Source organism: Aquarana catesbeiana, linkage group LG08 (genome assembly GCF_042186555.1).
Source record: "Aquarana catesbeiana isolate 2022-GZ linkage group LG08, ASM4218655v1, whole genome shotgun sequence".
In the NCBI taxonomy this organism is placed as follows: Eukaryota; Metazoa; Chordata; class Amphibia; order Anura; family Ranidae; genus Aquarana; species Aquarana catesbeiana.
This window is the reverse complement of record NC_133331.1, coordinates 169,945,548-169,960,679: the sequence shown is the minus strand read 5'-3', so window position 1 is coordinate 169,960,679 and position 15,132 is coordinate 169,945,548. Positions and strand designations below refer to the sequence as shown.

Below are 15,132 nucleotides of genomic sequence, written 5' to 3'. Positions count from 1 at the left end.
GCGGAGAACTCGATATACTGAAAAGCCAACCGAACCAGTGGCGCAGCAGTATATCAGAGGATGTTATAATGATCAATGAAGATCATCTAAGCGCCAATGGCTGGAGATGGGCGGACACTGATGGAGGGCAGTGCCGCCCTTTGGTGTCCATACAGCCAAGGCGGCATAAGGAGCAACAACCCACCTAGAAGGGGAACTGGCCAGGCATACCCCCGTGACATATCTCTCGGCAGGAAAGAAGGGGGTAGAGGGAAGGGGGGAACCCGAGGGCAGCAGAAGGAAAGCCGAGGAGGGGGAGGAGATGGGCCAACCGCCAGCACACAGCAACACCTACCTACACTGACCTACATACACTGATCTACCTACACTGACCTACCTACACTGACCTACCTGACCTACATACACTGACCTACCTACACTGACAGTAATGACCTACCTACACTGACCTACATACACTGACCTACCTACACTGACAGTAGTGACCTACCTACACTGACCTACCTAACCTGCATACACTGATCTACATACACTGACCTACCTGACCTACATACACTGATCTACCTACACTGACAGTAGTGACCTACCTACTCTGACCTACCTACACTGACAGTAGTGACCTACCTACACTGACATTTACATATGCTGTCTGACCTAACTCAGTTTAGAGGAGGAGCCAATGAGGAGAGGAGAACCGAGCAGGGATGTAGCCGCATTGTAATTCCCGCCTTCTGGAGCCTGCAGTGCCTATGATGGACGTCACATGTCCCGCAGTCCCATCATTGGACCAGTGGGACGTCCATCATAGGCGTTGCAGGCTCCACAAGGCAGGACCTGCTATGGCACTCGGCCGCACTCGGCCACACTGATCTGTCCATCATGACAGCGCAACGCCTATGATGGACTGTCAATCCTAGGATCACGGGCGGCGGGCGGGACCATGTGTGACGCGACGACAGACGCACACTCCGTCCACGTGACCGGGCGCTCGCTCATCCTCGCTCATGCGCAGTGCAGCGCCGCAGTTTCATGGGGGATAGGGGCTAATAATGTTAAAATAAATGGCCGAGACTCGGGGCTTTTCGGGATCACATTCGGGGCTTCAGCCACCCCTAGCCACCCCCTTCCGACACTCCTGGTTATGTGTCTTTTTTTTTTTTGGTTCTATTTATAGATTTTGTAGAAAGGAAAGCTTTTTTTTTCTCCCTAAATGGGTTATAGGATTAGGTTTACATTCCCACTCAGAAGATTTGTATGACAAAAAGAAGATTTGTATGACAAAACAACTTTTTCTCTTATTTTTTTTTTTTTTTTTTTTTGGGAAACACCAGACGTATGTACTTTGGCTCACTTCACTAGACCCAAAAGTTCAAAATCACAAGCTATACACCACAAAGACAGTGTAAGCTTTTAAAGAAAGGAGGATAGCCATTTACCAGTAGGGGGTGGGCAGGAGGGTTGCGACCTTACACCACTGTGCAGTTTTAGGATAGACTACAGTCCCCATGTTTTTTAAAGCCTGATACTCTTTTGAAGTGCCTCCCCCCCCCCCCTGTGTCTGGCCACAGTGTTTTGCAAGCTGTGAGTCCGTATTAGACATTTGTTTCATTATGAATCAAAATTTGGATGAAATTGTCATTATTCGGAGGTATCCGAATCTCTTAATCACAATTCACAAATCACAATGAAATTAATTTGTTTCATTCGGATCTAAAATAACATAAATACCGAATCACCCGAACTGATTAAGGTTCCATTTTGTTTTTGTTGCATTGACATTTTTCCTTATTCTAAAAAAAAGCACTACATATGAAATGGAAATATATTGCGAAAAATACAGTAAGGTATAATTGTGAAATATGAGGATTCCTACTTGATGTGGTTGGGTTGGATGGAAATGGATCCATTAGAATCTCTGAATCATAACATAACAAATAAATCCGAAATGTATTTTGTTACATTCGTTACGTTATGATTCAGAAATTCTGATGGTTCCACCTCCATCCAACCCAGAGTGCATAAGTAATCTCCCGAAATAACGAATTAACACCTTAAAACGAATGTAGGGAATCTTCCGAAATAACTTCCAAAAGTACAAATCGATATGGATTAATGAATATACGAAACCAATCCAAATATACAAAATGAATTCCAAAAAACAATTCATTGTAACATAACGAATATGGCGAAAGACAATGATTAACTTGATAAACAAATCTGAAACAATTGTCCATTCTCCACATCTCTAGTCCTTATGTACAACAGGTAGCAACCCTACTGGTAATTATTATCTCCAGTGGGGCTCTTTTGATTCATTAGAATTTGTATGAGGTGTTTTTTTTTTCCATTATCCGGGAGTGATTGATTGGTAAGAGGATAATTCAATGATGGCTTTATCACTCAAAAAATTCTCATATTTGTTGCTCAGATAAATCGCACAATGTTTCCAGGCCAGTCACTATAAAGAACATATTTTAACGCTAAATTCTTCACTGACCAGAACTGTGTTAGACAGAAAACAAGTAGCAACTAGCCCTCAATCTCCTTACCCTGTCTTAATCATTTTCAGTTTCCTCGCCTGACTTTGACTCTGAAATTATCCTTATCTAACTGCTGTTGGTTTCCTAGTTTTGTGAAAAATAGTGTGACAACGGCTATAGCAAACTGAAAAAGAAGAGTCCCTTCCAGATAGAAGTGAACATAGGTGATTAATAATTGCACTTTGTGACTGTGATGAATGTTTGATGACATTATGAGGTTTAGAGAAGCTCCCATAGAAATATGATGGTGGCTCTATGACAAATGAAGGCATTGAGTATCTATGGGAAGGTGTCTGGCACACGTGCAAGCAGAAAATGGTACAGTGCTCATGCAACGTTTTAGTATGGAGGTTGTATATAGACAGTAAAAGCAAAACTTTACCTAATTGGCTGTGGTAAAAGAGAGAGAAGTACACAGGAGAATGTGAGGCCATGCATAATGAAGCAATAAAAATGCTACCCATAGAAAGAACTTTTTGGTTGACAAATTCACATTGGGTAAATTGTTGTATTGTGGGTTGTGGAATTCAGTTCACTGGATTTTCCGTTATTCATCATCTTTAATGCTTCACAGTTAGTATATATGCTTTGTTTTGCAGGATGAAAATGACAATCCTCCCACATTCAGTCGCTCATCTTACATCATCACTGTGCTGGAAAACATCATAGCAGGTGATTTAGTGCATATCCACTTCTAATAGCAACTACGGTTTACAACAGTCTATACATAGTACAGCATAGTGTACTTAATATTTTTTTTTACTTTACATGTTTCTCTCAGGCGCAACTGTACTTCTGCTGAATGCAACAGATTTGGATCGATCTAGAGAATATGGCCAAGAATCTATTATATATACTTTGGAAGGCTCACCTCAATTTCGCATTAACGCCCGGTCAGGTAATAGTTTTATCTTTTTAAATAGAATACTCTAATGCCCCGTACACACGGTCGGATTTTCCGACAGAAAATGTGTGATAGGACCTTGTTGTCAAATTCCGACCGTGTGTAGGCTCCATCACACATTTTCCATCGGATTTTCCAACACACAAAGTTTGAGAGCAGGATATAAAATTTTCCGACAACAAAACTGATTGTCGGAAATTCCGATCGTGTGTACACAAATCCGACGGACAAAGTGCCACGCATGCTCAGAATAAATAAAGAGATGAAAGCTATTGGCCACTGCCCCGTTTATAGTCCCGACGTACGTGTTTTACGTCACCGCGTTCAGAACGATCGGATTTTCCGACAACTTTGTGTGTATGCAAGACAAGTTTGAGCCAACATCCGTCAGAAAAAATCCTAGGATTTTGTTGTCGGAATGTCCGAACAAAGTCCGACCGTGTGTACGGGGCATAAGAGTCCATGCACACTGGCTTAAAAAAAATGGCAGTTCTCTTGACAGAAGAAAACGCTCAGACAGAGCATTTAGGAGTGCTAGCATTTAGGAGTGTTTAACATTTTTTTCTGCCATTAAGCGTCCTAATGTGCATAGACACATAGGATAACCTTGAGCTGCTTCTACAGGTAAAATGCAAAACTCCAGTAGAAGCATCATTTTTTTAAGCCCAGTGTGCATGGACCCTTAACGTTCTATGTTTTTATAAAACTAAAATTGCCTTGCAGTGATGGACATTAACTAGCTAAGTTTTCAGCAAGACTGCAAAGGTTGTCTGCCTTTAATTAGATGTTTAGCACTATTAGTACTGATCTTCAATAAAAATTAACTTCCAGATGTCATAGTTACATAGTTCTTACAGCTCTTACCGTGAAGATGCCTTTCTGTATGTAGAGGTTACAACGCTTTTCTTTTCCTGACATAAAGAGCCCCTTGTCCTCTGTCATGGACTGAAAGTGAGTAACTCTCCACCATGTTCACTATATGGACCACCTATGTATTTATACGTGGTGAACATATCCCTCCTTAATCACCTATTCTCAAGAGAGAATAAATTCAGTTCAGCTAACTATTCCTCATAGTTGAGCTTCTCTGTGCCTCTTATCAGTTTGGAATTTACTGATGTTCATACTCAGGATCTGGTTGACAAAAAGATCCTGAGTAAAATGTTTCATAAAGACCTTGCGTAAAGGAGCATAAAGACATGTAAGTGCATACAGGTGTAAAATTATTCTTCGTTGTCAGTATTGCAATATACAAGTATATTGTACGTGGGTAAACATGTGTATAGGTGTGAAAACATGCGTACATGCAAATATTCTGCAGTCAAATGTGAAAATTTCAATTATTGTTTTACGACTTTGTACTTCTCGCTCATCTTTACGCAGCTGTGTGAATAGACTAAAATGCATCAATATTGATCAGTAAGAAATGTGAAGTTTTTTAATCCTGTGTGCAAGAGGCCTAAAGCCTCATACACACGATCTGATTTTCCGTCGGGAAATGTGTGATGACAGGTTGTTGGTGGAAAATCCGACCGTTTGTACGCTCCATCGGACTATTGTTGTCGGATTTTTCGTGGACAAATGTTGGATGGCAGGTTTTACAATCTTCCGCGGACAAATGTCTGTTGTCGGATTTTACGAGCGTGTCCAAAGTACAAACACGCATGCTCGGAAGCAAGAACAAGCCAGAAGCGGTCGGTCTTGTAAACTAGCGTTCGTAATGGAGAATTAACATTTGTGACGTGGCAAATTATGAAATCTCAAAATGCAGCGCACAATTCTCTTCTTCTTTAATGGGATAATAATGAAGCTGCTTTGCTGGTGATACTGATGGAGTTATTACAAACAAATTTTCAAAGGCTTTTTTTTTCTAGTTATATCAAGAATAATATTATTATGTTTTTTTTTTTTTTTTTTGGACAAGTTACCACAACACCATTATCCCGTAGTTTTTAAGATCAAATATACAACTATGTTGGTGTCCCTTGTCAATTTTACATTGTCATTTTCCTAAATGTAACTGCCTACTCCCAAATTATCATTTGAAGTAAAACACATAGCCAAGTATTATTCTCCACTATTTTTTTATTGTGCATTAAATAATAAAACAAATAAAATTAGACATGCTATCTACCAATAGAACTTAACCAAAAAGTGCATTCTATGCATCCAAAAATATAGAAAATATAACAAATCAAATCATTATTATTCAACCAAAATATAAAATAAAAGCCTCATGCATGCGTCCTGCTTCTTAATATAGGGGGTCAATAATGCCAAGAGTTGGTGAAAGCAGGGGTCCGTCATCCGGAGATAATTCCGAAAATCATCTGGATTATTCTCCTGGAGCTCCCGCAGCAAAGGCATATGACACAATCGATCACGGTTAATAAAGCAACCAATTTTTGGACCAAGAACTCCTCCTCCTGTTCCTGGACTGGACTTGGGTCAAAGCAATAACTCCAAGGCCAATAATTAAAAAAAACGTTATCTCCTCTGATTCCACAACATGTCTGGTTGACGAACGGCCGTTCAGAAACAAAATGAAAAGCACAAAATGAAAAGCGCAAACTGAAAAGCGTGAAATGAAATGCACGAAATGAAAAACGCGAATCAACACTCACCAAACTTCTAACATGAAATTAGCAGAAGGAGCCCAAAGGGTGGCGCTAAAGAGCTGAAAAAACACGTAGTACGTCACTACGTACGTGTTTGTTGGCCAACAATTCCTTGCCATTTGTATGCAAGACAAAATCCAGGCACACGCCTTCAGACAAAAGTCCATGGTTTTGTTTGCGGAAAATCCGATCGTGTATATGAGGCTTTAAGCTGCATGCACTGAGTAATGTGTACAAAAAGTGCTGCACTGTAAAAGTATAAAAAAAATATAACTTATTGATATATTGATTTTCATCCTTTTACAATCTGCAGCTTGGCATTGCATGCTGTTATTAAAATGGAACTAAAGGCAAAACTTTTTTTAATTAATGTATTTATTTTTTGCCATTTGTGCCCAATTGGGGAGATTTACCTTTACTTGCTGTCCAATAGACAAAATAGGAAGCGAGAACAAATCCCTGCAAATTAAGGGAATCCCTTGGGGGTCCCCCAGGCCACCAGAACTAGTTTCTCCATTGGAAGATTTCCCTTCTATTACTTTTCTGGGGACAACTGGAAGTTTGGGATTTTCTTTAAATTTCACTTTCAATGATAATGGTAAACAGGACAAACAGAGAGAGTGAACCTCTCTACGGAGGCATAGACAGAAATAAAAACTGACAGGGGTTCCAATCCCTCTCCACTCTGTCCAAAACTGGACTGTTTTTGCCTTTTGTTATACTTTAAAGGGGTTGTAAACCCTCAAGGTTTTTTACCTTCATGCATTCTATGCATGAAGGTGAAAAACCTTTTGTATTGCAGCACCTCCCAGACCCCCCTCCCCCCCCTTTTTTTTTCTTACCTGAACCTGATTGCTCCAGTGACTGGGACAAGCACAGTGACACGGATCCTCATTGGATCAATTGATAGCAGCAAGAGCCATTGGCTCCTGCTGCTGTCAATCAAATCCAGTGACATGGGAGTTGGGGAGCGGGGCCAAGTCCTGCTATCTATGTCAATGGATGCAGCAACAAAACTGGGGAGCGTGCCTGCACGAGTGCCCCCCATGGAAAGCGGCTGTCTGTGGGGGCACTCAGTAATCAGGAGCCAGGAGCGCCGCAGGGGGACCCCAGGAAAGGAGGATCGGGGCCACTCTTTGCAAAACGTGCACAGAGGAGGTAAGTATAACAGGTTTGTTATTAAAAAAAAAAGTGTTGCTTTACAATCATAGACTTAAGTCTATGATCTACCAGAGGACCCATATCCTTTTCAGCCATTGTGTAACGTACCTGATGGTGGAGTCTGAAGTGCCGAGGAAGGCCTTTTTTACAGCCCTGGCTCCAGAGTCCCTGGTAAGGTAACAGGGAACACCAGAGCACAAGGTGGCATTACTGCCTGGTAAGTCTCTTACTGACTGGTGTGCAGGTGGAACACAGGAACCACAGGATTGGAAATGATGGTGACAGGGCTGGAGCCAGAGAAGAGCATAGACAGCAGGTACAAATATCGATCAGACACAAGATAGGGTCAGACAGTCCGGGTCAGCATCTAGCGAGCAGATCAGGTTCAGATCACAGGCAGGAAAGAAGTCAGGGATTAGGCCAAGATCGGTAACATTAAGGCAGACAAGCAGAGTTCAAACAGAGTCAGGATCAGGTCAGCAACAAATAAGCAATACAGGAACAGATATTCGGATACTTCAGAAACACAACTGACCAAACAGCACTGACACCAGGCACTAGTGCAGTTTAACTAGCTTGCCTGGCTTGTGTGCATGCTTGCGCACCTGTTCATGCTTGTGTGCGCCGCCGCCGCCGCGCACATGTACCTGTGATTTGGCCATGAACCATCTTCTGTGCAAAGCAATGCACCTTTTCTGACACATTGACTCTCCCAGCTGTTCTCCTCCTAGAATGTATAATGCATGCATGGTTTTACTCCCCAAGTGCATAACTTTACATTTATCAACTGCAAGGGGATTAGCTCGGCAGCGGGGGGGATTGGTGAGTTCACTACACAAAATTAGGCACAGCAAACAGCATTGCAGCAAAAAACAAAGGTGTGGTTTATTTACACTATATACAATGGAAAAATAACAGCAAAAGAAACATGAAAATTAATCCTTACCAACTGGCCACTTACTATACACGCAGATTCCCTATCTATCAACTAGGTGCAGCCTTGTTCTGCCCCCAGCACGTACTGTATCTCCCATCTTTAAGAGGCTTGCCACACAGGCTTTGTCTCACCACACAGGACATAAGACTTGTCTCACGACACACACAGGTATCAAGTTCCCTCAGTCTACATAGACAAAAAACTGGTTCCACGATGGCGCACCCTCTCTATGCATGCTGGGAATTTTGTAGAGGCCCTAATGAGCCAACTTACTTCAGCTGGGCTCATTACCTCACCACTGCAGGACTCTCAGCACGTCCCCAACAAATCTGTATAGAAACTAGGACACACATGCCTGCCATCCTGGACGCAACCAGGCGATTTTACCTGCCTGCTGTCACACAACATTAAGTTTCATTTGCCACCTTTTCCTCTCGAAGTACCTATGTCCAAATGTTGAGTGAAAGTGCTTTTATACCCACCTCTGTGTGCCCAAAAAAGCAGGTGGGGATAATAGTTAAATGGTGTGGTGGACTCAATGTGGAATCTGGAAGGCCTACTTATAATACGGAGGTTTCTAGATATCTGCTCCCTAGATTGGTACCCCTTACTCTTACAATACAGAACTAAAAGTCCTAGCACTTCCATTTTCCAGAAAGCACAGAGCCAATATGGAAGTACATACCGCCAAAGACCCAGCCAACCAGCTTGGGTTACAAGAGAATATGAAAACACTGCGCTCTAATAGCAAAAATAAAATATATGTGAGCCAGCAGCTGCATACATTGTGACAAACAATAACTGGTAACTGGGAAAAAAATGCAGCGCTAAGAAGTATTAGGAAGTTAAGGTGTAGTGAAACAATTAAGTAAGAGATGCTGTACTGAACAGTAAAGCATATGTGCAAAAACCATAAGTGAAATGAAATGAACAAACACAGTATAAAGTGTCCACATATGGTAAATGGATGATTCCAAACTCAAATTTATTAGAGGAACTGGTATGGACCAAAAAATGATGTGAAACTAGAAAATAAAGTCAATGGTGCACAGTGTGGATCTGTGACTGTGAGTCAACAACGGGGTACAGAACTTCCGTAGCTGTAAACCAACATATCGATATGGGGCATCAGAATGAAAACATCAGGAAGTAAGATAAGATGGGTACTCTTACCAGATGACGTGGACTCCACTGTCATATGACATGGAGTCAATGGTGCATGGAGCCAAACCTAGGCTGGAAAACGATATCCGGAACGGTGGAACCTCTGTCTCACTTCTCGACTTCTCTGGTGGGGTGAAGAAACATCAGGAAGGGCCGCCAACTGGATATCAGCCAATAGACCTCAAGGATGTGTTCCAAGGAGAATCCAGGGACAGATTTGATCCAGACCCCGTGATGGAAGTAGGGCTACTGGAAGGCAGTTTCTTGCATCGGGGTAATATGCAAATAAAAAATAAAAAGCTTCTGCATAGTGCAGGTAAACCAGGGATTTTTATTTCTAAAAATACCATACAAAAAATGGATAAAAGTGATCACAATTGAAATAAAATCTAAGCAGCGTAAGGAAGGGGCGATCTCCCCTTCCTTACGCTGCTTAGATTTTATTTCAATTGTGATCACTTTTATCCATTTTTTGTATGGTATTTTTAGAAATAAAAATCCCTGGTTTACCTGCACTATGCAGAAGCTTTTTATTTTTTATTTGCATATTACCCCAATGCAAGAAACTGCCTTCCAGTAGCCCTACTTCCATCACGGGGTCTGGATCAAATCTGTTCCTGGATTCTCCTTGGAACACATCCTTGAGGTCTATTGGCTGATATCCAGTTGGCGGCCCTTCCTGATGTTTCTTCACCCCACCAGAGAAGTCGAGAAGTGAGACAGAGGTTCCACCGTTCCGGATATCGTTTTCCAGCCTAGGTTTGGCTCCATGCACCATTGACTCCATGTCATATGACAGTGGAGTCCACGTCATCTGGTAAGAGTACCCATCTTATCTTACTTCCTGATGTTTTCATTCTGATGCCCAATATCGAGATGTTGGTTTACAGCTAGGGAAGTTCTTATCATGTCATGACTATATATTGGTAATTATTAGGGATGGGCCGAACACCCCCCGGTTCGGTTCGCACCAGAACATACCGAACAGGGAAAAAATTTGGCAGCACACACGAACACCGTTAAAGTCTATGGGACACGAACATGAATAATCAAAAGTACTCATTTTAAAGGCTTATATGCAAGTTATTGTCATAAAAAGTGTTTGGGGACCCGGGTCCTGCCCCAGGGGACATGTATCAATGCAAATCTTTTTTTTAAAAACTGACGTTTTTTCGGGAGCAGTGATTTTTTTTAATGCTTAAAGTGAAACAATAAAAATGAAATATTCCTTTAAATATCGTGCCTGGGGGTGTCTATAGTATGCCTGTAAAGTGGCACATTTTTCCCGTGTTTAGAACAGTACCACAGCAAAATGACATTTGTAAAGGAAAAATTGTCATTGAAAACTGATTGAGGCTGTAATGAATTGTCGGGTCTCGGCAATATAGATAAAAATCATTGAAAAAAGAGCATGGGATCCCCCCCCAGTCAATTACCAGGCCCTTTGGGTCTGGTATGAATATTAAGCAGAACCCCTAACCAAAATTAAAAAAAAAAAAATGTGTGGGGGTCCCCCTAAAATCCATACCAGGCCCTTCGGGTCAGATATGGAAATTAAGGGGAACCCTGTGCCAAGTTTGAAAAAAAAAAGGGGTAGGGGCCCCCCTCAAAATCCATACCAGACCCTTTAGGTCTGGTATGGATTTTAAGGGGAACCCTGCACCAAAATTTTAAAAAAAATGGCGTAGGGTCCTTCGGTTTTCTCCTTCTTCCTCCATCTTCTTTTTCCCCCGCTTCTTCCTCTATCTTGCTCTGTTTCTTCCTCTGATCTTCTTCATCTGCCTCCGGCTTCTTCTTCCCCGCTTCGTCCTCTGGACGATCCCCCTCAATGGGAAGCTCCCGTGGTGTGACGCTTCTATGCTTGTGACAGTTCTTATACCTTATACCCGGTGACCCCGCCCACCTCTGGCGCCACTAGAAAGCCATTGGGAGATGGAGAAGACCGGAGGAAGAAGCAGAGGAAGATGGAGGAAGAAGCGGGGGAAGAAGAAGACATTATTAATAAAGGAATTGTCAAAAACCGGCTATTGTCTTTTTTTACCCCATTACCAATTCACACAGGGAGGGGCGGGATCTGTGGTTCCCCTTGTTAAAGGGGGCTTCCAGATTCCGATAAGCACCCCACAACCACAGGGCGATGGTTGTGTGGATGAGGCCCTTGTCCCCATCAACATGGACAAGGTGCTTTGGGGGGCTACCCCAAAGCACCGTCTCCATGTTGAGGGCATGTGGCCTGGTATGGTTCAGGAGGGGGGGCGATCTCTCGTCCCCCCCTCTTTTCCTGCAGCCTGCCAGGTTGCGTGCTCAGATAAGGGTCTGGTATGGAGGGGTACCCCTACGCCATTTGTTTTTAAATTTTGGTGCAGGGTTCCCCTTAAAATCCATACCAGACCTGAAGGGTTTGGTATGGATTTTGAGGGGGACCCCTACGCAATTTTTTAAAAAATTTGGCGCAGGGTTCCCCTTAATTTCCATATCAGACCCGAAGGGCCTGGTATGGATTTTAGGGGGACCCCCACGCAATTTTTTTTTTTTTTAATTTTGGTCCGGGTTCCCCATAATATTCATACCAGACCCAAAGGGTCTGGTAATGGACTGGGGAGGGGAATCCCATGATTTTTTTTTTTTCAATGAATTTTATCTATATTGCTGAGACCCGACAATTCATTACAGCCGCGATCAGTCATTTTGCTGTGGTACTGTTCTAAACACGGGAAAAATGCACCACTTTACAGGCATACTATAGACACCCCCCAGGCACGATTTTAAAGGAATATTTCATTTTTATTGTTTCACTTTAGGCATTAAAAAAGTCACTGCTTTTCATTGATACATGTCCCCTGGGGCAGGACCCGGGTCCCCAAACACTTTTTATGACAATAACTTGCATATAAGCCTTTAAAATAAACACTTTTTTTCATGTTAATGTCCCATAGACTTTAACGATGTTCCAGCGGCTTTCAAATTTACCCCGAACACCGCATATTGTCCGTTGTTCACAAAACATCCAAACAACCAAAGTTCGGCCTGAACAACCAAAGTTCGGCCCGAGCATAAGTTCGCCCATCCCTAGTAATTGCGTATACATAGATACTGCAGAAGTCCCTGTGTAGAGCTGTGGCATTCTTCTAGACCGCCCCAACAGCCAACCCAATTTCCATAACCAATAACTTCAGTGGTTAAATTGAGGGAATAGAAGGGGGATTACAGCGGTGCCAGAGGAAAGTATAGAAGTAGGATATTTCGGGTAAAATTGCAAAAATACTTTATTTAACAAGTTTCAGCACATACAAGAAAAACATAGGTAGATAAAATCATGAATGCAGTTCACACATAAATTGTACAAAGTCACATGTGGTGGAGTAGGCCTGGTGGAGACGGCCTTGAAAACAGAAGCTCAGTTCCTACATGTTTTGCCAAGACATTGGCTTCTTCAGGGAATGATGTGAGCCTGTTACAGCAATAAGGATCTATGCACAAAAATACAAAAAACCAAAATAAAAAACTGAACATGGGAACGACAATTATGGAAGAACATGTAATGGAGATTGGGATACGTGGCTGGACTATGTCCCAGAAGGGGGTGGCCATTAACACCCCCACACTCAAGAACGTACCTGAGAACCAAACAACCGGGGCAAGGCCCGGCAGGGAGCACCCCAGCTGAAGGCAGATCAGGCTGCACCATATCTATGACTGCAGGGGGCATACAAATGACCTGGCAATCAAATGTAATACTGATTAAAGATTGCATGTAGGAAGGAAAAGAGCTACAAGTATATATAGCGCACATATTTTTTTAAAAAAAGAGTGGAATAGTATTACACCACATCAAATAGATAGGGCATCATAGCCGCAAAAACTTACAATTTAAAAACAAGTTAGTTGTGAAGGGAGACGCCTGGAAGACGTTGGAAGAAAATATTTTGAGTAGGAATGGAAGTTGTAGATGATTGTCTAGAAAATAAATGATAAAGAGTTTAAGGACAGATGCTGTTTGACCAATGGGAAAAGGTCATACCATAACTGATATATGAAATAGGGGTGATCGTTGAAAGGGAAGCTTACCTAGAAGGATATTGAAATAGATGTAAGTGTCAGAGACATATGCTCTTGACACATTGGGAAATGCCAGTGGGAATTGGTCAGTAGCAGGGAGTTGTTGGTGTTGAGATTTAGGTTCTGGTTCCTCAGACAAATTGCCACTCAATCTAGCATGGATGTAGTCGAACAACATTAGTGCAGACTTTTCCTTGTTGTTTCTATTGAAAAGGTTAGCAGCAGCAGTGGAAATGAGCCATAAAAGCATCATGTAAATATAGCATGCTTTGGATATGGATGAACCTTTCCCCAGCCTGCACCCTCCTCACTAGTCGGCGGCATCCAGCTCATTGGACCTTGTTAACTGGAGCGGGGCTCCTAAGCATTTAGGCTTGGTTCACACCTATGCATTTTTTTTGTGCATTTTCAGTTTTGCAGAAACACACTACAGTCCATTTAACATGGTTTTCTATGGATGTAGTTCACATCTGTGCATTTTATGGAAAGGGCCAGGGTCTTGCTTTTGGTTTCATAGACTTTAATGGCTCAAAAACGTGTATTAAAAAATGCAATCTGCAACCTCGATAGGTATGAACCAGGCCTTATCGTTGGTCACTTTGAACGCAAGACAGTTTTAAATATCTTTCAGCTGGCACTGCAAAAACAAAAATGACTTCTCCCTAAGGCTCGATTCACACCTATGCATGTTGCTTTTGAGCGTTTTTGGAGGGTTTTTTTTTCATGCTTGCCACGTTTTTGAGCCGCGTTTTTGCGGCGTTTTTGCGGCGTTTTTGCGGCGTTTTTGCCGCGATTTGCGTTTTGCGTTTTTTTTTTTTTTTTTTCATTTTTTTTAACAGTCTTAAAAAAAAATTACAAAAAAAAAAAATAACAAAAAAACGGCAAAAACGCACCAAAAACGCACCAAAAACGCATCAAAAACGCTGCAAAAACGGTGCACTTGCGTTTTTGATGCTTGTCCATTGAAAACCATTACATGCAAAACGCTGCTTTTTGCATGAAAAAAAGTCCCCGACCCTTTCCAAAAACGCAGAGATACAAAAAAGCATTGATGTGAACATGTTCCATAGGAACCCATGTTAAAAAATTCCCGTGCATTTCTGCAAAATGCAAAATGCATCAAAAAACGCGCTAGTGTGAATGGGGCCTTAGGCCCCATTTTTTTTTTTTTTTGTAATTTTTTTTTAAGACTGTAAAAAAAAAAAAATACGCAAAACGCAAATCGCGGCAAAAACGCGGCAAAAACGCGGCAAAAACGCCGCTAAAACGCGGCAAAAACGCGGCTCAAAAACGTGGCAAGCATGAAAAAAAAACCTCCAAAAACGCTCAAAAGCAACATGCATAGGTGTGAATGGAGCCTTAGGCTCCATTCACACTAGCGCGTTTTTTGATGCATTTTGCAGAAATGCATGGGAATTTTTTAACATGGGATCCTATGGAACATGTTCACATCAATGCCTTTTTGTACCTCTGCGTTTTTGGAAAGGGTCAGGGACTTTTTTTCATGCAAAAAGCAGCGTTTTGCATGTAATGGATTTCAATGGACAAGCATCAAAAACGCAAGTGCACTGTTTTTGCAGCGTTTTTGCAGCGTTTTTGGTGCGTTTTTGGTGCGTTTTTGCCATTTTTTTTTTTTTTTTTTTATTATTATTTTTTTTTTTTTTGTAATTTTTTTTTAAGACTGTAAAAAAAAATGAAAAAAAAAAAAAAAAAAAAAAACGCAAAACGCAAATCGCGGCAAAAACGCCGCAA

General features: G+C 41.8%; 1 protein-coding gene across 1 annotated transcript in view; it reads left to right on the top strand.

Annotated features, from left to right (window-relative positions):
• Window positions 1-15,132, top strand: part of CDH23 (cadherin related 23) — a 1,935,615-nt gene that overhangs the window by 1,278,350 nt on the left and 642,133 nt on the right. The window contains exons 18-19 of the mRNA XM_073596703.1: window positions 3,137-3,209; window positions 3,319-3,435. Of these exons, the coding sequence (XP_073452804.1) occupies window positions 3,137-3,209; window positions 3,319-3,435 (190 nt within the window). The remainder of the gene's footprint in view (window positions 1-3,136; window positions 3,210-3,318; window positions 3,436-15,132) is intronic.